General features: G+C 36.5%; 1 protein-coding gene and 1 pseudogene across 2 annotated transcripts in view; both read right to left on the bottom strand.

The window, feature by feature from the left end:
- Positions 1–519: 519 nt before the first annotated feature.
- Positions 520–2,639, bottom strand: LOC103737964 (annotated as a pseudogene).
- Positions 2,640–3,700: 1,061 nt separating this feature from the next.
- Positions 3,701–25,436, bottom strand: part of Luzp2 (leucine zipper protein 2) — a 464,711-nt gene continuing 442,975 nt past the window's right edge. For both annotated transcript variants that reach the window (XM_008837762.3, XM_008837753.2), the window contains exons 10-12: positions 24,937–25,029; positions 15,497–15,574; positions 3,701–6,907 (exon numbers count right to left, since the gene is read on the bottom strand). In XM_008837762.3, coding sequence (XP_008835984.1) covers positions 6,803–6,907; positions 15,497–15,574; positions 24,937–25,029 — 276 coding nt within the window. In that variant the 3' untranslated portion in view covers positions 3,701–6,802. The remainder of the gene's footprint in view (positions 6,908–15,496; positions 15,575–24,936; positions 25,030–25,436) is intronic.

The following is a 25,436-nucleotide window of genomic DNA, read 5'->3' as shown; positions in this document are numbered from 1 at the left end:
TAAGTACAATGATGTGAAGTATCCTTCTTTTTCGAAAAACAAAACTTTAGTGGAACAATCCTGAAGGATACATCAGAGGAATGGCAAGTTTTCAGTTTAAGATAGCAACCAATTTGTTTCAGGCAGTTTAAAGTCCATATTCTAGAATCTAAAATTTAATTATTTTTTCCTAATCTGAGAACTTCCTATCGTGTCAGTAACTATGCTATGAAGTGAAGGAAACATACGTGAAATGTTTTCACTTATCACAACTCTTGTATCAATTGCCTAGAATCTCAACAGCTTCATTAAGTCTGGGAAATGTTCATGCATAGGATATTGCCTTAGCTGACATAAAATTGCCCCCTAAAATTGCATATTATCAATCTTTGGTGAAGCCTTAAAACAAACAGGTTGAAAAAATAGTTTAAAGAAGGCAAATGGAGCCTTTAGAGCTATGAACTCCATAATTTTCTCAATTATCAAATCTTGCAGAGAAGTTATTTTTCTTTCTCAAAATCCAGGCAATGATAACCTTCCTTACTCCAGATCTGGCATTTTTCATCACTTGTCTTGTGAATCATCACCTACTCCATCTACTTCTGGTAAATCTGCAACCTCATCACCACCTATATGGCCCATCACCTTAGAGAACTGATCAAAATTAGACATGTCTTCATCTGAATCATCTTCCCAATCTTTCCAATTATTGAAATCCATGTTAAGCCAATTAAGTTTTGCCCTTTTCTTCATTAACCTAGGCCATAATGGGACAGATGCTCCTTTCTGCAAACAACATAAAATTGATCAGTCCAGGGGCTGGAGAGATGGCTAGTAGTTAAGAACACTAACTGTTCTTGCAGAAGACCCGGGTTTGAATCCTGGCACCCACATGGCAGCTAACTGTCCGTAACTCCAGTTCCAGGGGATCCGACAGTCTCTTCTGTCTTCCGTGGGCATTGCACAACATGGGTGCACTTACCTACATGTAGGCAGTACACACATACATATAAAATAAAAATAATAAAATATTTTAAAAATATTCTTAAAAGATTGATCAATCCATTCTTTTCTGCTTGAAAGCATTTGGATCAATACAATAAAAAAGATAAATTTCTTTTAAATGTTTATCAATTCCTCCAAGACAATTGAAAGTAAGTTGGATTTTTCAAAATTTACATTAACATCTTTACTGACTTCAACACATAATTCAATGAACACATAGTTCTTTGATTGTACCCCCTTGCAGAAGCAGGCTGCACAGTGAGGGACCAGGGAACAAGTGGGTGGTTCCTACTGCAGAGTCTGGGGCATTGTCTCTTTTCGCTCTGACAGAGGACTCAATGTCAATGCCCAGAATTCACGCTCAGTCCAGGAGAAGAGGAAAATGTCAGGTTTGCATTTGAAATCACACACCTCCCTATATGCTTCATTCACCTTTGTCAATATTTTGGGTTCCATGAGGCAGTGCTCTGGCCTTGTCCACAGGGGCTTTGTGCTACAGCACTAAGCACACAGATTCAATGCTGACTTCTTGGCTGGCATTCTTTCTCTTCCTATCACTGGTGTATAATCCTGGAGATAAAATTTAAATATTGTTTATTTTCTCATATATTGAATAGCAATATTAACACTGTCTTGTTGCAAAGATTCCTGTGAATATTCAAGTAAAAAAATTATGAGCAACAAGGTTATATAGTCAGTGTATTGGTGTAATTATTTCCATTGCTTGTAATTAAATACATCACAAAACATATTTATCAAATGATGACTGGCAGACTAAATAAGCATAGAATGAGCCATAGATGTCATGGATGCTCTCATTTTCAGATCACTCTGGGCTTAGATATTCTTGATTAAGATGGCAGATGAGGCAGCTGAAAAGGTTAGAGCACTTGCTGCCAAGCCTGAGGACTTGAGTTCCATCCCAGAATCCACATGGTGGAAGGGGAGAACTGATTCTTGTAAGATGTCCTCTGATTGCCACACGGGTGCTGTGGCGTGTGTGTGTGTGTGTGCGCGCGCGCGCGCACACATACATACACAAAAATAAAAACAATATATGCAGGCATGGAGGCACAAATCTGTACTCCCAGGACTCCGGAGTCTAATGCGAGATAATGCTGATACTAAACACAACAAAGCAAAGCAAAGAGAAACCAAGAAACAACGTATATTACAAGAAATGACTGCTACGAAGGAGAGAAGTTTTTAGATAAAAATGAGGGTTTTGTGGAATCTATGATGATGCTTCTGGGTGTTTTCACCTGATAAACAGCCCTTAAGATATTTCTAAGGGCTAGTTCTCCCTCATTGTAAATGAAAAGGATTTCATTCTAATCATTTAAGACTCCAGAGATTAAGACACTGAGTCTAAAAGACTTCAATTGACCTGCAAATATAAACTGTGTGTCACAGATGCAACTTAAGAAACTCAAATTCTCTGTGGCATGAAATCATGTATCATGTACCTGAGAGTGATGTCTTGTTCAGTGAATGATCATTTATGCAAGGGAAGCATGTTCGTAGACTACAGCCTATGGGCCAATCAGTAATATTAAAATGCAACAAAATTCCTTAATTTTTGTACATTTACTTTTTTCTCTTTAGAAGTATTTTAGAAGCTCTAATACTAATCACTGTGTTCCGAGTACCTTCATGGTTCAGAGCAGTATTATGTTGGAGAGGGTTGTAGTTTGGAACTGATAGCTTAAATCAGGTAAATTAAGCATGAATGTTTGCAGGTTCATAGCTTGGGAATGGTATCTTATGTAGGATAGACTAAGCAGGTATAGTAAGCGATACCAGTTAGATGTCCGTACGTGCACAATGTTCTGTTCACCCAGTGATGATGTCTAATGATGCATAGCTTAGAAGGCACCCTGTCATTAAGTGGTGTGTCACCATATGCTTATTACATTGACCTATGTTTCACAATGAGGCCACCCTGCCTAAAGCCACAGACCTAGGTCTAGAGATCCTTTACATAGATAAAGGTACTGTAAAGATAAGAGAAAAACAGATGTGAAATAAACAGACATGATTGTTTCTCTTTGTAAAAGCCTCTATCTCATTGTGTTTTTCATAGCAGCTCTGCATCTTGCTTCCCTAGTTGTTTGTTCTTACTACTGCAGCCTCTTAAATTTTTCATCATAGTTCAGTGGCATGTGTGAATCTTGCAGTGATGGCTTCTCACTTTATGATCAGATCAAAACATCACATTGTGCCCCCTAAGCATATGTAGCAATTCTCAATGAAAAGTCAAAAGAAAATGTAATAATTTTTAAAAGACCAAGTCTCTATCCTACTAATGCTATTTTGAAAATTATCTAAAACATAAAAGACTTGGGGCTAGAGAGATAGCTGAGCCATCAGGAGCAGTGACTGCTCTTGCAGAGAGCCCCAGTTCAGTTCACAGCATCCACATGTTGGCTAACAAATGTTTGTAACTCCAGCTATGGAGAATCTGACATGTTATTGCATGGAACGAGCATACTTAATACATGTAGGAAATACACTCATAAACATAAAATTAAAAAAAAACATTGAAAGACTTCTCAAAAATTATCAAAGAAATTAAAGAAACTTCCAGTATGATATTTCAAACTCAATCCTGGGTTCTAATATACAGAAACAAGCCACTATTTTCTGTTCCAACAAGTTTCATGAGGTAAAATACATTGTGATCTTTGTAACAAATCTTTATTGAACAAAAATAGGCCACTTTTTAGCACTTTTTATTTTTCACTTGACCAATAATATTATTTGTTAAAATCCAGATGGATACAGAGCTTAGGGACTTGAGACTATTCATGACTGAGATACTGTCCCCTACATACAAGCATCATGAACATTCTGCCAGCTCACTGTCATGCCTGCAATCATTATTTCCTACCTCTGATGCAGTTAGTGCTAATTATACTACCTGAGCTATAAAAATAAAGGATTCCATTGTAGCAAAGTTCACAAATTTAGTTTCTATCCAGGTATATGCTTTTTCCACCTAAAACAGTAAATGTCTACTCTACACAAAAGTATATGTAATGTAGTATATTTTATGAAACAGAATCAAGAGTAAAATAGCAGTATGATGCTAAGTAACTGTTCAGACAGAAAAATGCTAGCTAGTGGTATATTTAGCATTTAGATTTTTTTAAATTACAAAGACATCTGCATCTAAATGGGTGACTAACATCACTCTTCTAAGAACTTCTTAGACAGAAAGTTAGTGCTCATTAAGGGCTCACAAATCCTAGGCACAACTTCAATTGACATATTTTATGAACATAAAGTGAAAGAGAAGACTCAAAACAAATTTCTAATTTACAAATGAATACATCATATTTAATAAAATTTTAAATTTAATTAGTATTTTAAAATAGAGAAAAATTATTCTTATTGTTGGAGGACAGTTTTTATTTCATCAGAAACTATGGTAGGGTTTGAAGAAGAATCAATTTCCATTCTGTAAAATATAAATTGTATTTCTTCACTTAACATCCAAGTACCTGACAGAATCACACTTTGTATTGTCATTCCTTCAGTTAATGTCCTTACCATATGAGAATGGTCAGTGTCTCAACAGCAAACTTTCAAAAACAGCATTATTTGTAACACTGCTAGGTAAGAATGCAAGATGATGTCTATCTTGTAAAGAGCAACTGCATATAGAAGTAAATCAGTTTAAGCCTCTCTGATCCCATCTCAAAGCAAATAAAAGTCTAAGATAACTAGAGAGAGGAAAATAAAATTCATTCATCACAAATAGTCATAAATCATATTAAAGAACAACCTACTTAACAATTGAAAGGAAAAAGGAGTGCCTGTAATGTTCCTTTAAAATAGTTATAAAAATCTCCTGTTTTTTCATTTTAAATTTACTTTTATTTTCTGTATATGAGTGTTATATTTGCATGTGTGCAAGCACACCATGTGAATACAATGCTCACTGAGGTCAGAAGAGATAATCAAATTTCCTTTAACTGTAGTTATAGATAGTTGTTAGCAGTCGTTTGGGTACTGAGAAGTGAACTCTACTCATTTACTAAAGGATGCAGTGCTCTTAACTATGTAGTCATCTATTGAGTCCCAGGGTTGTTTTTTGTTTGTTTGTTTAATATAGAGGCAAATACTATAACAAATATCCTACAGAGAACCCTGTGGATGTGTAAGGTTATGTTAAAGAGGAAAATATATTATGATGATTCAAATTCACTACCTGCAACTCCCAGCACTTGGGAGGTGGAAGGAAGAGGATCAGAGGTTCAAATTCATACTCCGCTTTATAGTAATATTGAAGCCAGCACAGGCTACAAGTGATATTGTCTTAATAAATTGGACATCTGTAAATCTATTAAATTATTAAGAAACTGGGGATGGACTGAATTGGAATTCTGGATACTAATCATATATTATCTAGGCCAATTTACCTATGGATCACCTCTAGAATTACTTCTCTTAGGAAAGACCTGATGTGCAATAATACTGATAAAGAATGCATTCTACTTTTCAAGTAGAATACATAAACCATGATATTGCTTTGGTTGTTGATGATACTGTTCAATTCTTGAGCTCACTGCATATCTTTAAATATGCCACTGTGTCCACATATATGGTATTCTGAAAATTAAACACTTACACTTGTTACAGATTCATGTTAATCTATTTTGACTCTATGGGTGTTAATTGGGGCTTGACAGATTCATTCTCTTAAATCACGTGTTTAATATTTTCTGAATTCTCTAAATATATTTAAACAGAGGAATTAGGTATACTCAATGTGAACTCCCTGACTTCATTCACTTTTCTGTACCAAGTTGAGGCTGTAGTAGATTATTAATCAAGTACCCATTTTTCTTGATTATATGTTCAGTTTTTTTATTATGCCCATGTTGGCACTTTGAATAGTGAAAATCATATACTATCCTATCTTCAAGGTTTAAAAATTCATGAATTTGTTTTGCTTATTAAAGTTTACTGGTTTTAGATTCCTGGCTATTTGCATTCATCAAATACCCATTCTGAAATATCTGTGGCTACCTTGCATGCTATTCTTCCATAACTTTCTCCCCATTATACAATCCATTGTCAAACATTGGGAAAACGTTATGCTCGTGCTTTAGACACCCTGATTCCAAATTTGAAACAATATCACCAAATATACATAAAGTCTGTAAAATTTTAAGAATTTTGACAGAAATCCATCTTTCATACTCAAAAATCTACATGAACATCATATCACATATAAGTAATGGATTCTGATAAGTAACCTAATCAGGCAGAATTAACGATATAATTCATACAAAATGGTTATTACTTCAAATTGATGGGTACAACCATTAATGCCTAAAAATAATGTATTTGGGCAGCAGATTCCAACCTTTGAAGGAATGGTCTCAGCTGGCTACTGTGGAAGAAGGCCTTCAACATATGCCTGGGACTTGGATTCTAAAAGTACTGGGAACTTATGTTGATCATCCTCCTGTTGATATTAGCAACTAGACCATAAACATACTGTATACCCATCCAAAGACCAAGAAGAAAGTGTTATAGTTGCATTTTAGCTCAAAACAGACCAATTTATACTGGGTAACTTAGTGATTACATTTAAAGATGTATGACAGCAGAAATTCTCTTCATTAGATTATTGCTAATGTTCATAATTGGTCTGGAATCTTTTGGAAATTTTGTAGTCTATGTTACAAAGTTACATAAAATTTTGGAAAAGTTGCATGCTTTAGAAACATAGTATTTCCTTCAAGCATCTAGTTTAAAAACTGTGAAGACAATAGAAATTGAGAACTTTTGATGCTGTGTCTGTTGTTCACAGTATTTTTTCTTCTCTAACTGGATTTCCATCAAAGTTGGCTGATTGTTTCTCTGGGGCTTTTTTCTCCACACATTCAGAACAAGGAGTCACTTGCAATTTCTGCCAAACAATGCAGAAAAGACAATTAGATGAATAAAATAAGCATATTTTAGGTGAAAATACAAAGTCGCAAAAAGAAAACAGTGAAGATTCACATCTGGCTAAACAATTTCTAGAAAAATAACAGCCACAAACTAAACAAAAATGTTCAATAATTATTCTGCATGTCAATATATAAATGTATTTTGTCTAGAAAGAGCAAAATTCCTCAAAGAATACAATAAGAAAATTTGGCCAAAATATTAACATAGAGTAGCTTAACGCTTTGAAAAATTTATCATTTTAAAGTTTTTCATACATTATAGTTTGATAGTATTTAGACCCCTCATCCACAGCTCCTTCCATTCCCTCTTCCAATTCAATATGCTCCACTATATAAACAAAGCAGTCTGTAGAGTCTGATTTGTGGTCCATTGCTAACCTGTAATATTTTTGGTCAGTAATCAAACAGAATGCATGAGAATTCAGAATTAAGCTCTCCAGTTGATTATGCTGTGTATTTTTATGGGAATGAATTTTTCTTTCTAACCCTTCCACTCACCATTCATCCTTAATTTCCTTCATCCCATAAGAAATTATGTAGGGACACATGTCCTTGCACTACTTCTCCTTTTTTTAGGATCATTGTGGACCTGGGGTTACCAGAATCTACACTAACCTGTCTTTCTAAGTCTCCTTTCCTCCATGAGCTCAGCCCTGCCAAGACCCTTGGACTCTTCTGGGGCTTCTGAGTCTCACTTTGGCATATTTCCTTCCCACAAATCCTTATACCAGCCTTCTCTGCTCTATTAGGGCTTTTTTAGATGATGAGATCCAGGAGCTTACCCAGATATGCCCGGGTAAGTCTCCTTTCTCCCACCTCCCTGGTCCAGCATCACCGTCTCAACCCTGCCAAGACACTCTCATGCTACTGGGATCTGTTTCTAACCTTTGCATTTAGATTTGCTCACGTTTCTAGGATCCTTTCTCCCCAAGACGTGTGAATTCTCTCTGCCTAACCTATAAGCCAATCTGTTCACCAAGTAACCACCCAGCCCACCTTGCTATTTCCTGGCATTTCAATTCAAAATTTGTACCTCTCCTTAGTGTAACTGAGACCACTTCTTGCACCCTATTTTCATATCAACATTAAGTAGGTCCCCAACTGAACACCAAGCAGTAATCAGATGGACTACAGTCCAATAAGATGGGAAAAACAGGAAAAAAAGGTACAAATAACCAGACAACAAAGATGACAACATCTACCTATACCAAGAAACACCACCAATAACACAAGTCCATATGCTAAGGTTTCAACAAAAAATACAAACAACAGGAATAACCAAGATAATATTTCTCCTACAGATATTAGCAAATGAAGACTGTGAAAACATAAAGAATTTTATGAAATAACTAAAATGATTCAAGACATGAAACTAGAATTCAGTAAAGAAATAGAATCACTGAAGAAAAGTCAAATGGAAATAAAAGTTGAAATAATGGTTTCAGAGCGTGCTGGTTTGTGTGTGTGTGTGTGTGTGTGTGTGTGTGTGTGTGTGTGTGTGTATGACAAAAAAGTTAAACGAAAGTGGAGGAAATGTAACAATATCAGATCTTGAAGACAAACTTGGGGAAATGGTTTACTTAATCAAATAAAACGTCAAATCTAAAATAAACCAAGAAGTGAATATGAAGGGTTTCTGGGGCACTGTCAAAAGACCAACATATGAATCATATGAATAAGAGAAAGGAAACAAACCCAGGTCTCGGGCACAGAAAATATTATTATTAAAAATCAGCAGAAAATGGACCAAGTTTAAGGGAAGAGACACCTGTCAAGGTACAAGAGGCTTATGGAGCCCCAAGTAGACAGAGACAGAAAAGAAACTCACCACAGTAAATAATAGTCAAAAAAAAAAAAAAAATTGAAAGCTGTGTGAGAGAAAGAGCAAGTCATATGTAAATGCAGGCAAATCAGAATAACAGCTCACTTTTCAGTGGAGCTATGAAAGTCAGAAGAACATGGGATGAATTTCATATAAGTCATGATAAAACAGATTCCAATCCATACTACTATGTCCAGCAAAACTATCTGTTGTGATTAAACACTCCAAGAGGGCACAAAGAATAAATAAATAATCTCAGAACAGTCAACCAAAACAGATCTAAGAAAACAGTTCTTGGGGGCTGGAGTCATGGCTCAGTGGTTAAGAACACTAACAACTCTTGCAGAGGATCCAGCTTCGACTCCCAGCATCCACATGGTGACTAACAACCATCTGTAACTCCAGTTCCAGGGGATCTGATGCCTTCTTCTGACCTCCAAGGGCATTGCACAACACGGGTACACTTATACACATGCAGACAATACACTCATACAAACAAAAAATAAATCATAAATAAAATATTAAAAAAGAAAACAGTAATACAGTACCAAAATAACAGGGAGTAATAAACATTTTTCAATTAAAAACTCAATATTAATGGTCTCAGCTCACCAGAAGGAAGATACAGGCTAATTAAATTGGATTAGAAACCAGGACCATTGATTTGCAAACTCCTAGAAACACAATTCACTAATGATCAACAAAAGAGGGGAAAAAAAGATATTCCAAGAAAATGGAACTTAGAATCACTCATGTATATCTATACTACTATTAAAAAAATAGATTTCAACCTAAAACTATTCTGAAGAGAAAGGGAAGGTCACTTTGTGCTCATTAAAGGGAAATTATAAGAGGAAGTTACTATAACCCTAAACATACGCACCACCCACAGGGATATCAAATTTCATAAAAGTAAGATTATTAGATGTAAAATCAAACATTAACTATAACACTGTGATAGTGGGTGACTTTAAAACATCATGGCCACCAAAGGACAGGTTAACAAGACATACAATAAATAGAGAAAACCTGGAGTTAAATGATCTGCCAAACACCAAAAATACACTTTCCTCTCAGCAGCCCATGGGATTTCTCCAAAACTGACCATATATCAGTACATAAATCAAGTCTCTGCAAATTTATGAAAATTGAAATATCATTCAGCATTCTATCTGACTACAAAGGAGTAAAACTAGAGAAACAATGTAAAACTAGGAAAACTAGGAAACAATGCAAAGAATCACTGTAACAGAGTCACTTCCTTGAAAAGATGAGCATGACTGAAAAACCGTTAGCCAAATTAATCAAAGAAGAGTATAATGACCCAAAATTTACAACTCAGAGATCAAATTGGAAGCATTACAATCAGCCACTGAGAAAATTCAGAAATTCATGAAGACATACTTTAAAAATACATTCTACTAACCTAGAAAATCTAAGAGAAGTGCATGAAGTTTTAGATAGGTACTCCCCACCAACATTAAATCAAAATGTCATAAAAATTTAAGCAGACACGTAGCAACCCATGAGAGAGATGCAGCAATTTAAAATCCAAGACAAATGAGCCAAGTACAAAACAGATAAGGCACAGAATTTTACCAGACCTTCAAAGAAGAACTGATATCAATAATCCTCAAATTAGTCCATAAAATAGAAAATGAAATAACACTCCAGAATTCTTTTCATGAAGCGAATATTACCCTACTACCAAAACCATATGAAGATCCAACAGCAACAAAATGAAAATTACCGACCAATCTCTCTGATGAACATAGATGCAAAAATTCTCAATAAAATATTTTCAAACCTAATGTAATAGCATTTCAGAAACATTATCCACCATGATCAGGTTGGCTTCATCCCAGAAATGCAGGGATGGTTCTACATAAGTAAATCAATAAGTGTAATCTACTACTTAAACATACTCAAGAACAAACATCACAGAATAATGTAGAATGAAGTTGGCTGTGGATTTGTTATATATGGCTTTAATTATGTATATTGAACCATCCCTGCATCTCTGGGATAAAGCCGACTTGATCATGGTGGGTGATCTTCTTGATGTGTGTCTGTATGTGGTTTGCAAGTATCTTGTTGAGAATTTTTGCATCTATGTTCATTAAGGATATGGGTCTATAGTTTTCTTTTCTGGTTGTGTCTTTACCTGGCTTTGGTATTAGAGTGATGCTGGCTTCATAGAAGGAATTTGGAAGTTCTCCGTCCATTTCTATCTTTTTGAATAAATTAAGTAGTATTGGATGTAGATCTTCTTTAAATGTCTGATAGAATTCTGCTGTAAATCATCTGGTCCTGGACTTTTTTAGTTCAGAGGTTTTGCATTACTGTTTCAATTTCTTTTTGTGTTATATGTCTATTTAAGCTGTTAATCTCTTCTTGGTTTAGTTTTGGTGGTTCCTGTGCTTTTAGGTACCCGTCCTTTTCTTTTAGGGTTTCAAATTTAGTGGCCTATAGGTTTTTAAAGTATTCCCTTATAATGTTCTCGATCTCTATTGTGATGTTGCCCTTTCATCTCTGATTTTGTTGATTTGGAGGTGCTCTTTCTTTCTTTTGGTTAACTGGGCTAGAGGTCTGTCAATCTTGATTATCTTTTCAAAGAACCAGCTCTTGGATTTGCTGATTCTTGTATTGTTCTCTTCTTTCAATTTCATTAATTTCTGCCCTGATTTTTGTTATTTCTTCTTGTCTGCTTGGTTTGGGTTTCGTTTGCTGTTGCTTTTCAAGTGTCTTGAGTTGCAATGTTAAGTCATTTATCTGTGTTCTTTCCGATTTTTTGATGTAGGCACTTAGAGCTATAAACTTCCCTCCAAGGACTGCTTTCAGCATGTCCCAGAGGTTAATAATTATAGCGTTTATACTGAGTACAATATTGTATAACTATAATAATTCGACTGTAAACCTAGGGATTTGCGGCTAATTTTGAAAAAGATGCATCTTAGCTCAGAAAGTTGTTATTGAATATGTCAATGCTTTGTAATGAAATGCTTCTTCTAGGTATGTGGTCATTAAATGAATAATTTTAAAAAATTAAAAAAATTAAGATGCTGAAGGAAGAAATGGAAGAAGATTCCAGATGATGGAAAGGCCCCCCTACGGAGATCATGGATTGGTAGGATTAATATTTTGAAAATGGCCATTTAAACAAAAAGCAATCTACAAATTCAATGCAATATCCATTAAAATTACAAAAAAAGTCTTCACAGAAATTGAAAAACATAATCTCAACTTTCATATGGAAATATAACTAATCCAGGACAGCCAAAATAATTCTAAAGAAAAAGAACTGCTGGAGGCATTACCATCCCTGGTCTCAACTTGCACTACAGAGCTATAGTAATAAAAACAGCATGGCATAAATACAGACATATTGATCAGTGGAATAAAATTAAGGACTGAGGTTTCAGTACAAGCATTTAGAGTCAGCTGATTTTTGACAAAGGAGCCAAAAAATTACACATTGGAGAAAATGCAGCATATTCAAAAAATTGTGCTGATAAAACAGGATAACATCATGTAGAATAATAGATGATCTCTATATTTTACCATTCACAAAACTCAACTCAAAATGGATCAAGGTCCTCAACATAAGGCCTCATACCTTAAATCATATAGAGTAGAAAATAGGGAATGCATTGAAACTTCGAGGCATAGGAAAGGGTTTCTGAAAAGGACTCCTGCAACACAGACATTAAGTCTAAGAACTGTCAAATAGGACCTCATAGAACTAAAAAGCTTCTGCACAACAAAGGGTACTATCGTTCAAATGAAAAGGCAACCTACAGGAAGGGAAAAGACTCTTTATGCTATACCTGTGACAGAGGATTAGTATTTAGAATAGATGAACTCAAAATCTGTATTAAAAAAGCAACTGAATTAACAAAATTGGGGCAAGAAGATAAATAGGGAGTTCTTCAAAGAGGAAGTAAAAATGGCTAATAAATACTTTAAAACTTGTTCAGCATCTTTAGCTATCAAAGAACAGTATATTAAAAGTACTTTTAGATGTCATCTTTCCACACTCAGAATAAGATCCAAAAAGCAAGCAATGACAAGGCTTGCCAAGGAGGTGAACAATCGGGAGCACAATCATTGCTAGTGAAGTGCAAATTGGTGCAGTCATTTTGGTGTTTTGAAAAATGCATCGCTCATAGGCTCCAAGTATTTGGACACTTGGTCTCCAATTTGTGGTACTCTTTAGAAAAAGTTATGGAAAATTTAGGAGGTATGGTCATGCTGGAACAAGCATATCACTAGGGGCAGGCTTTGGGAATTAAGTCTTGTCAGAGTTGCAGTCTCTCTCTGCTTCCTGCGTCTGCTTGAAGATGTGATCACATCACTTTCTCTCCCCACCATTATGAACTCTAATCCCACTGGACTCGCAAGCCAAATAAGCTCTTCCTTCTATATGTTGCCAGCAACATATTTCCATATATGGAAATATAACTAATACAGTCACTATGGTAGTCAGTGTAGCGAATCCTCAAAAACCTAGAAATTGATCTACCATTTGATTCAGTCATACCACCCTTGCACATATAATTGGAAGACTCTATGAACTACTACAGAAATATCTACTCTTTCATGTCCAGAGGAAAGATAACAGACAATAAAGCCTTTAGCAAAAGTCATAGGGAAATCTACCATTATGGAAGCTACATAAATAATATACACATACAACATAAAAAGAGACTTAAAGGCCAGGCCTGGTGGCGCATGCCTTTAATCCCAGCACTCAGGAGGCAGAGGCTGGAGGATCACTGCGAGATTGAGGCCAACTTGGTCTGCATAGCAAGTTCCAGGCCAGCTGAGGTTACAAGGAGACCATGTCTCCAAAAGACCAAGGTGGGGGAGGGAGGGACAGAGGGAGGGAGGGAGGGAGAGGGAGGGAGAGAGAAGGAGAGAGAGAGAGAGAGAGAGAGAGAGAGAGAGAGAGAGAGACACTAAAAGGAGTTATCTTGTACCAGATGGAAAATGCACCTACTAGACGTCATAGGCTTGCAAAGTAAAAGCTCAATGGCTCCCTCTTTTGGAGCCATAGACCCTCACACAACATTGGCCATCACAACAGCTATTGGCTAACCACCAGAACTTCACAGTAAGACTTTATTGCTGAAGACAACATACATATGAACTGTAGAACAACCAAGGAGAGATCAAGCTAGTGCTGACTGCTAAGCAGCAGCTCTGTTGTCTAGATTTCATAGTCCTGGAAAGTGCTACACAAGCTACCTAAAGAGAAAATTTAAGACGAACCTTATCCAACCCTGAGTTCTATGAGCTACGACAACTGGCCTAGAAGATATGCCTACTGGTGCAATAGTGATATGAATATTTTAGGAGTAATCAATTACTTTCTAATTGGTTTTAAGGTCTGCTTCATGGGATGGATCCCTTACCTGACACTGATATCAGGTCTAGGAGCATGAGGCTAGACCACCCACAGGCCATAGGAGAAAAACTAATACAACTATTCTGCTTAATTGATATAGCATTAAACTGATTTCTAATGGATTATTCTTACATCCATAGATTAATTCTTCTCTCAACTTTCAGCAAGTAAGGTTCTTTGTACATCAGACTGTGGTTAAAACAGAGGACTGCAATGAGCCACGGTGCAGAGAATAAGAGGCTGCAGACTGCATATTACTGAATTGGACACCTTTATCAAATTTCTGCCACTTGGGGATCAGGAATCATTGCAGAAGAGAGGGTGGAAAGACTGTAAGAGCCAGAGGAGGTGGGTGACCACAAGGAAATAGTCTTCCAGACAGCTGATCAGTTACTCAAATGAACTCAAAGCAATGCTGACACCATGGGCAAGTCCCATGTAAACTCAATCAACCTAAAGTCCCAACAAAGTCTTGGGGATGTGGATAAGAAATACCAGTCCTACCCAAGGGACTACTGGCACAGATGACTGCTGGGAAGGGGAGATTCAATTTCATGTAAGGGTGAGGAGTCTCCAGAAATTGACCAGTCTCATGTTGATGAACTCAGACCAAAGGGCATTTGGGAACACAAACTTCACTCTATAGGCTTTTATCTATACATCTCTCTCTCTCTTTCTCATGTATATGTATGTGTGTGTATATGTGTGTGTGTGTGTGTGTGTGTGTGTGTGTATGTGTATTTGGTGGAGAGTTAAAAAAATAGAGGGGCACAGATATAAGGGGAAAACTAAATACAATCAAACTATACTGTATGAAATCACAAAAATAAAAATTATAAATGACACAAATTAATAAAAAGAATTCTGAACATGCCTTTTTCTGTTTATTTTTCTTTACTTTCCTTGGTTGTCTTCATGGAGGAAAAGGAGGGCCCTTGTAATCCTATAACTTCAGAACCTCACCTCCTCACACTAAAAGTTTCCTGGCTGGCAAGGCAGACTTGCAAAGTTCAGGAGTGACAGTGGAGATGATATATTTTATTAGCCTTATAATATCTTTCTCCATTGCAGGTACGATGCCTGATGACCTTGAACTCATATGGTAGAAGGAGAGAACAGACTCCCTCAAGTCCTATGACCAACAACATTTACGGTGGCACATGCCTTCCACACCATACAAAACTAAATAAATTTAAAATAAAATAAATTTTAAAAAGATTCTTCCCCTGATACACCGAGAGAAAAATGCACTGAATCTAGTGGGTCCACGAGGTACTTTGTGAATAAAATTAAAACTGAATAGACCAACTAGATAACCTGTGTTGCCAGTTCTGATTCTGCAGTGATGTTTCTTGGGTGAGTCTCCTTGTGCTTCATGGGACAAGACCTTCCCTCCTGAAAAACAAGAATTGAAAATAGGCTAATTTAGTTAAACAAAGTAGGGTGATAGAAAACCCATTTTGAATTATTCCCATTAAGAATCTGATACCACTTCAACACACATTGAAAATTAAACACAAAATCCTTTCAACACAAAACAACAGCTGGATTCAGAGACAGACAGATGCTTCTCACAATCAGCGGCTACTACAAAGCTCAATTCTAACAGAAAATTCTGTCTTTATACACCAATGGAAAGTAGTAAAAGATTAAACAAGTAATGTATCTGTGATACATCTGGTCCTTATGTCTTAAATCAGCCATTGGTGAGTGTGTTTGTAGGGAGATCAATATTTCAAGACAGGAAGCAATTTAAGTTGTATCATCATAGGATTATCTGGCAAAGCCTTCAGTGTCCCTATAGCTCCCTAAGCAGGGAATCTCATCTGATGCCTTTGCTCCACTACTTGAAGAAAAGGAAGCTGTTGACACAGGACACAGAGCCCCAGGTTTTGTTTGTCTGAATGTAAGTTAAGACACTGAACTTTTTCCGTCCTTTCTCTTCTTGCTGCTCTTTGCCTTTTGCTACTTTCCTCTTTTTTTCTATTATTGGTTAGCTTAAGCCCAAGATGTTTGAGGTATGAATTTGTGTTGCATGTGGTCACTTCCTGTAGTCCTTCCATGTATAGCACAGAGCCTAAGTCTTTAATATGGACACAGGGCAGCTCTTGACATTAAACAACGTTTCTTTCCTGATACATAGGTTAGGCATCTAAGTCAGCTTCATTCTGTCATTAAAAACCCTTGTGCAGATGATGCTTCAGAGACTAGGCAGAAGATGAACTCTCATGTGGTTCTGACTTTAGAGTTCAATGATTCATGGATTCTCTACATACACCACTTTCGCCCTTAATCAAACATATATCACCTTGCTTTACTGCCTGCATCTGTGTGTGCCTCCAACAAACTTCATAAATTTGTCTTTCATGAGGTCTCTCCCTGGCACATTCTAATAGCAGTAATACTCAGTCACAGTCCTGTTCTATCAGCATTGGGTGTGTCAACTGTAGCACTTGAGAGTGTTTTTATGATGTGTAAGCATATCTAACTCATCAATACTTTGTGTGATAAAGTTTATGGACATTAATCACATGTAGATCACATTTAGACAGTACTCATTCAGTATCTAAAGTCAGAGTAAGATAAAGGTTGATGAAAACACAAAACATATGTCAGTCTTTTAAATGTCAATATATCTACTTCCTCTGCACGGCTGGATATGAACATATTTTATAGACAACCAAACACGTCAGCGCACATTTTTTTATTAATATGTACCTAATGGAAAAGTGCTGGCAAAGTAACAAAAAATTCATAGTCAAAACTTATGTACTTAATCCCCATAGGCAGATCCTATAGTGAAACCTACTCTACCTAAGGGAAGAAATGTCACATATGATTTCCAGAAACATAGTATGACTGTTGGTTGCTAGGAGAACTGTTTCTTCATTAGGACAATGATAGAGGAACTGACATTTAGGTAGGGCAGAATTATGAAGACATAAAGAAGTAAAACTAAACGATGCAAGTGTGAAAATGCATGACCTGTAATTGATAAGTACAGGTAAGATGGGGACACTTAGGGACTGGAAAAGTGTTCCTGGGTGAACTTACAGGTCACGCAGTAATATGTATAATGCACTGAGTAGCAGTTAAGAACAAATTCCATTGCCAGTATTTTGCAACATGCTTACAGTTTCTTCAATATTTTAATTGAATGCAGAATGTCATACAATGTAGTTTGATGATATTTAGCCCTCCCCCATCCTTCTCACACCCCACCCAATTTCATGTCCTCCATTATTATCTGTTATTTTCTTTTGTTATTTTGTTCTTTCTTTCTCTTCTTTTTTCCTTTCTTTTTCTTTCTTCTTCATTTTACATTTTTGTTATTAAAGGCCTCTTATTCCATTCCATGCCTCCCACAGGCTCCTGAGTATGGTTCCATGCCCTGGAGCCTGGTAAACATACAAGACATCACACTAGTAAGGAAAACTGACCCTCCATTTCCTACCTTCTCTCAACTGTAAATAGATCTTCAGCTAGGGCTGAGAATTCATGCCCACCACTCCCATTCATTCTGGGCCCCTGTCTGACTGGTTTCTACAAGTCTTGTGTACATTGTCATAAGTACTGTAGGTTTATATGTGCAACTATCCCGTGGTGTCCAGACAACACAGCTTCCTTATATTCATCTACCACCACTGGCTCTTAAAATCTTTCCATCTTCTCTTGCACAATGATCCCTGAGCCTTGGGAGGAGAAGATGGGGTATAAGTGTTCCATTAAGGACTGAGTACTCCACAGTCTCTTATTCTCTGTATATTGGCCAGTTGTGAGTCTCTGTTAATCACCATCTGCTTTAAGAACTGTCTGTGGTGAGAGAGATACACTAATCTGTGAGTACAACAATAAATTATTGTGGTTCAGTTTAATACTACATCTAATTAGCGGAATGGAAGTAGTGCTTCTTTCCTATGGGCTGTGATACATTAGCTAGCAAATGAAATGCACACCAATCACACAGGAAACCTGGGATGCACACCATTGGGCACCTGAGTTATGGTATAGGATGGAGCTTGAGCACATCTATGTTATAATGTTTCTAGTCACTCTATCACATATCTTCCCTAGCACTAAGACAAATTTAGTTTCCTTATGAGATCTGTAAATGAACCTACACCTGAGGTTATATTTTTAAAAGCAATTATGGTAACAAAAATATGTGTATTTAAGACAACCTCACTACTTACTTATGTCCATGGAAATGAACTCAAAATCTCAATATTAAAGTTCTCACATTGGGATATTCCCAGTAATCATCAGGAAGAATATTGCCATGTACAGAGATCAGCATTTGAGGACAAATATGAATTTTGAATTTCAACTCTATGGTACAGTTGGAGATACTGCATTAATGAAGATAAGAGTTCCTAAGATTATCTACTTTAAATATTGGTATTGGGAAAAAACTCAAAATCTCAATATTAAAGTTCTCACATTGGGATATTCCCAGTAATCATCAGGAAGAATATTGCCATGTACAGAGATCAGCATTTGAGGACAAATATGAATTTTGAATTTCAACTCTATGGTACAGTTGGAGATACTGCATTAATGAAGATAAGAGTTCCTAAGATTATCTACTTTAAATATTGGTATTGGGAAAAATATAGTAGACCACTGTATTTCAGTATTTCAGAAAAGAAATAATTTAATATGGCTGTCTGAAGAATTCAGTCAATCCACTAACATTTCTACATTTGTTATCCATCTTATTCTGTCCAGAACTCTGTAGCGCTGAGAGTTTCATCCTGTTGAATGTTGAATGAGAAATAACATTACTTTCTTCTACTGCTAGGAGGGTAAGAATGCTTATTTCAACTTCCCAAGCCCACAGTGAAATGAAATAATACAACTCTTCAATGAACAAAGAGAAGGTAGCCCATTTTCAAGTTAGAATTCTGCAATAGCTTGCATATTTCTGTACCTCTGAAATTCATGTGTAAATATTAACGCCCAAGGTGAAGGAATTAGGAAGCACAGCTACTCAGAAACTGAAAGGCCACAAGGATGCCACACTCAAGATGGAGTTGTGTTCTTGTTTTAGTCTTCTTCCTTAAATCAGAATAACCAGACCAGCACATCTAGTTAAACATGGCATTCAAATATTTCACGTTGGTTTCACTATAACTCATCCATGTTTGACTTCAATGAAGATGTTCCATTTGGAACTGGATTCTTAAAATATTGCTGCACATTGAGAATGGCCTTTGTAGAAGGGCAGAATGACTGCAAACCACTGCCATGCCTGTGTAAAAACAATACACTATGATTTTCTGTTTACTTTTAACTGTAACATATTCCTGCTTTCAAAAGCAAGAATAGGGGCTGGAGAGATGGCTCAGTGGTTAAGAGCACTTACTGCTCTTGCAGAGGACCCGGGTTTGATTCCCAGTGCCCACATGGAGACTACGAACCATCCTTAACTCCAGTTCTAGGGGAATTCGAAGCCTTCTTCTGACTTCCGTGGCATTGCATGACATGGGTGCACTCACATACATGCAGGCAATACACTTGTACATATAAAACACAAATAACAAATAAAATATTTTTTAAAAAGAAGCAAGATTAAAGCTTTCAAGGTTTTAAATAAGCCAGGTATTGTGGTTTAGACCTGAAATCCTAACACTTGGAAGACTGCAGTAGGAGGATAAGCATGAATCTGGTGCTGGATTGGGATAAAATACAACAGCAACAAATCTGGGACTGCCTGGGTACATTAACGTGATTTGATAGGCCTTAGCATATATGGCAGAATGAATGAAATCCAGGGGAGGGGCTGTGGGGTGTGTGTGAAGGAGAAGTATAAAGATGAATAAGATGTTTTGTATGAAATGTACAAAAGTTCAATAAAATACATATTAAAATAAATAAAAATGTAAAAGAAAGAAAAAAATTAAAGGCAGAATGTTTATCCAACATTCATTGTGAGGTCTTTTCATTTGAAGCGCTGACTTTGAGAATTACTATAACTTCATTACCACTAGGAATAACTTGAAGATACTTCACAAAATAGATTAACTATATATCTAAGGACACTTCCTAAAATATTTTTTAAAACTAAAATATTTGATGCAAATGCATAACTAGGCAACTTGAAATTAGAGCATCAGTAATATCCCTGGCAGGTACAGAAGCTTAGTCCTCCTGTGACCTGAAGAGCAGATGGAATAACCACTAGAATAAGAATGCTAATAATGCAGTAGAGGAAGAGAAGAGAAGCCACTTAGAAGCTGCTTAGAAGCATAAATGAAGCCCTGGCTGAATCTTTCTAGGGAACTATCTTAGCACATGGAAAGGGTGTGACACACTTATCATTGCATCACATTTCAGAAAATAAGAGTCAGTGCCTGAGAATGAATTCTTGTATGTAGCTGAGCATTCTGAACCCACTTGTGGGAGATAATCATAGCATGTGAGCTAAGTTTGCTCGGGCATCTGTGTCCCAAGCATGTGCCTCTGTGTCTCTCCAGTAATCTTTATTTACAATATAAATTCACCATGTTCTCAACTCCGAAATATATTATCATGCAATCTAAAAGGAGAACCTTATACAAATAACCAAGATGTTAGGTTGACCCTAGCACAAAGCAAATGTATGCATATATAAACCCAATAAAATGTCATCCAGACCAGGAAGGCATTCTGCATTTTGCATGGAGAAAGAGGAGGCAGGGGACTATCAGATGAGGCTGTGTACATGCACGCCATTGTTTGGCCACTTGTCTCATAAATGATATTTAGCCAGTTGGGCTATGTTTGCTTACTAAATTAATAGACTTATTTTACATTATTGTTAACATTGCCTAGCATGTTTGTTAATGTTTCTATATTGTTTCTGGAGATAAATCACAACTCAGTTCACATTACTCACACTTTAAATTAAAGTGTTATAGCATGGTAAACATGAGAATTTATGTCTAAGAGGAAAAAACATAATTCTTCTGAATTCCTTTGGAAACTGTTGTGGTTGCAGAAACATAACTCTCACCTCAAAGGAGAGAAAAGTTTATTCTGAAGCCAAATATAAGTGATGGCCTAGGACCATGTTCCAGCATGGTAACAGTTGCCTTACATTTTTATAGTAAAAGAACAAAGAAAAGTCATAAATCAAGACACTTTTCAAATACAGTGGAGGAGACATTCAGTAGGCAGCAGCAAAGCAAGGGTTTCTTTAACCATATGTCTCAGATGTTATCTGATGACATTCTTAGCCTTTTGATTGGTGAGACCAGTGGTCTGCTAGAATAATACATTCTAAAAGGTTTTTATCTGTTAGTCACAGGATTTTACATCAGAAACAGAGGCTGGTAAGGAGTGGCTGTTTAGGGGGCTAAAGATGGCCTGAGATAAATGGTAATTAGGCTCTGGACCTGAAACATTCCAAACTCTCCACATTCTCTGGAGTGATAATCAGTTGGTCAGCCCTACAGGAAGCTCAGTCAAGGTACAGGAGTTCTTTGGGGAACTTTTCTTTCACACTGTCAACCATTTTTGCTTTGTCTAGAGGCAAATCTACTCCTGAAAACTACCACAGTAACAAAATCAAAAAGTGAGCCCATTCAGATGCTGTGAGGGAGCACAGCCTAGAATGACAATGGACTCACTTCCCACAGAGCATGACTTGCATAAGAATTGTCAATCACAGATCAGTAACAGCTCACCGGGGGCACCACAAGACACTAGGAGTGTACCTATGAGTGCAAACTGGGACATTTTAATCTCTGCAAAATTGTTTTAGCATTAAAAATCTGGCATAACGTACTACGTGCAGCTCTAGGGTTTGACTTCTGCACATTTTTTCCTCTCTAATTTCCCTGGACAATGTTTTGCTGATTAAGAGGCTCCATTTGGTCAGGTGTTTATAAGCAGGGACAATGGAAGACAACTGAGCAAGTGTACCAGTAGTAGACAATTCAGAAAACATCAAGTGTACCAGTGAGAGCCATTGCAGATAACTGAGTAAGAATGCCAGCAGTTCACACTGAAGGCAAATGAGCCAGGATGCCAGCAGCAAACATAAGCAATGACTTGTTTCTTTTTATTTCTGTAGCCCCTTAAGAAAAACATCTGCTATTTATAGGTGTCAAAAATATAGCAAAACACATTTACATGGAGACCTAACTCTAACCACATAAATAAAAATTAAAACCCATGTCCAAAATCTTTAACTTACGATATGATTTTTGACAATATCAGCAGGAAAATGAGATGATGTACATGCTTTGCTTGCTCAGAATGATTCAATATTGTAATATAATTATCCAAGCAAGCTGTTTTTAAGGTAAATTAAATATGCCTGAAACTGCTAGTACAATATGGTATTAAACCATTGGGGATCAATTCAAGTTTTCTAAGACTATCAAAAAATTAAAAAAAAGAAAAAAAAAAGAAGAATACAGAGGGCTAAGGACATTTTGCTGTTATCATGCCTGGCCTGAATAAAAGATGTTCAGGTATTGGAACAAATCTACAAAGATACTAAAATAATAAACATGCCATTGACTTCTAAGTCTTTGGTCAAAATATATTTTGAGATAATTTTAAAGCTGCAGAGCAACTCTTTAAAAGAAGAAACTAATTCGGACAGCTCAGATGTGGTTTAACAATGGCCCATGGCATACTTAATCTTGATTATATGTAATCATGATAAACATTCAAGAAGTCAGCATTAAGGTTTCTCAAAGTGTTTAGCAAGAATATTGACAAGAGACATTCTAATCAGTGCATCAAATAATCTAAGTTCCAGGACCCTTGTCACAGATCTGCTGATTAATGTGCATACTTGAACCCAGGACATTTTACTCACCAGTCTGGGGATGTTTAATCATACCCAAGTTAGAAAACTATTGCTTCACCATTTATTGACATGGAATCTGTATGATAAAATCACATATCAAATGGCTATGTTAGAAAAAGTAATGCTACTATTCAAATGTAGGTTGTGGGCAAGTTCCACATTCTCCCATTATTCAGTCTAAGCTGTGGCCAACAGGAATCAATCAACACTGTCTATCCACTGAGAAACTGCTGTGTAGCCCTCACTTCTTGCTGAGGATGGACAATGATCATCGGCAGGATGCAGACATGGTCATCTCATTTAAGGCTGTCAAGAATAAAATTAAGGTGTTCAAAAACTCAATTTATGGTTTTATATAAGAAGTAGTGTTGATTAAATCACTTTTGAGAGGATTTGCATCAAAAGCATATGTCGATATTCCATAAAACATCTTAAATTATACAGAATATTTCATGGAGATCAAAAATATATTTTAATTATTTAAAAGTTAAATTATGGCTCTGGAGAGATAACTCAGTAAAAGCACTGACTGCTCTTGCAGAGTATCCAGGTTCAGTTTCTAGCACCCACATAGCTCATAACCATTTGAAACATCAGTTCCGGGGAATTGGATGCCCTTTTCTGGTCTGCTCAGGCAGTGCATATACATGGCAAACTTACATGCTGCTAAAATATTCATTAGCATAAAATAAGAAAAAAATAAATTATTTTCCTTTCTTTTCTGTTTGTACATTCAATAAAACAAGCTTGTTGTGTACTGAGATTGGAAATATTTTTATGTTGCCCTAGTGAAATACATCCCAGTGTTTCTTAATGCTTAACATAAATTAGAATCATCTCACTTTAAAGAACTGCACTGAAGAATACCTACAAAAGATCCCAAACTCTTCCAACACTCTTTGTAAATTATAAGAACTTAGAAAAGTGGCCCTCATGTCAAAGTGACCTTCTACAAAGGAGCTCTAGAATCCTCAGCTCTCATAAATATTTCCTGGGCTCTGGAGTTTGGAATGATCATACTATATTCATTTTCTCTAGTGGAGAACTCAGGTTCCCTCACTTTGTGGTTCCCAATTAACCTGTTTCCCAATATTCTCTGCACTCCATTCTACAGTGCTCTGATTTATTCTCTGCGCATGAAACTCTGCCCCCATCGTCAAAGATCAATCCGTCTTTCAGACCACTGCAGATGCATTCCTCCCTACATTCCTCCTTGAACTCTCTTTCCCTGGAAGTCAGATGCAGAGCACTTGATTTCTAGTTTTGGTTAACTTTATGACCTAAATTGGATAGCTGAGGTAGACGTTTCAATATACGAAGATCCAATGGAAAGCATACTGAGAAATTCATTTCTAATGCACTTTGAGAGTAAGCAGAGGTAAAAGAGCTGTGTGATGAACCTGTTTTCCCCTATTCCTCACTCCTTTAGATATTTCTGGATCTTCTCCATGGGCAGTCTCAGAAGACAACTTTCATTTGGTCTTCCAGAATTTTAGGATCAATATTTCATTGCACTTGTTATGAGAAGATAAACCACACCATTCAAGTTCCTAGCTCTCATAATGTGGAGGTTAAGAGTCTCCACATTTACTTTTCATGGATGGAGAATGCTATAAAATCATATTTTAAGCTCTTTTTTATTTCCTTAGTTTCATTTTAACCCTTTAGGGCTTGTACAGCTCATAGTTGTGACAAAGAGCATGGTGGTGGTGCTGAGCCCTTGGTTGCCCACCTGTGTCTTCAGAATCTCACAATCACAGTTGTCCTATGAATATGTATATGCTCCTCAATGAAATACCTACCTGATACTGTCTAAGCAACATCTGTGTCCTCACATGGATATTATCATGCTTAGAAAGTAGACAATACACACAGAGAGGACATCTCATGATGGCATGAGCTACCATTGCCAATGTTACGTCCTTCATTTTGAACCACTTCAGGTTAGTCTTACATCTTGAGAGTCACATGCAGCTGATCTCTGGTTTTCTTCCTTCGCTGTCTGAACTGGAGAGCTCTCTGGGTTTCCAGGAGCATTTTCTTGAGGCTTGACAGAGATAGAGAGAGAAAAGAAAACATAAAGATAATTAAAAACATGAAAAATGCATTCTATAAACAGATCAATGTGGATATTGTAACATACAATAAACAAGTATCATATCATAGGGAAAAAATCAAACAGACATTTTCATATAAAATGTTTTTAAAATATGCCTTTAAAACTTCTTATATTTGGGGATGCAGAGATGGCTCAGTGATTAAGAGCATTGGCTGCTCTTGCAAAGGACATGAGTTTGAATCCCAGCACCCTCATTGGGGGTTAACAACTGTCTATAACTCCAGTTCTGGGGGATTCAATGCCCTCTAATGGCCCCTGTGTGCATTGTACACAAGTGGTGTACTTACATATATTCAGACAAAATGTTCCTACATATAAAATTTTAAAATTTCTAT

Source organism: Nannospalax galili, unplaced genomic scaffold (genome assembly GCF_000622305.1).
Source record: "Nannospalax galili isolate Female #2095 unplaced genomic scaffold, S.galili_v1.0 scaffold51, whole genome shotgun sequence".
NCBI classification, from domain to species: Eukaryota; Metazoa; Chordata; class Mammalia; order Rodentia; family Spalacidae; genus Nannospalax; species Nannospalax galili.
Note: the sequence above shows the minus strand (reverse complement) of the source record. Positions and strands in the feature narration are given on the sequence as shown.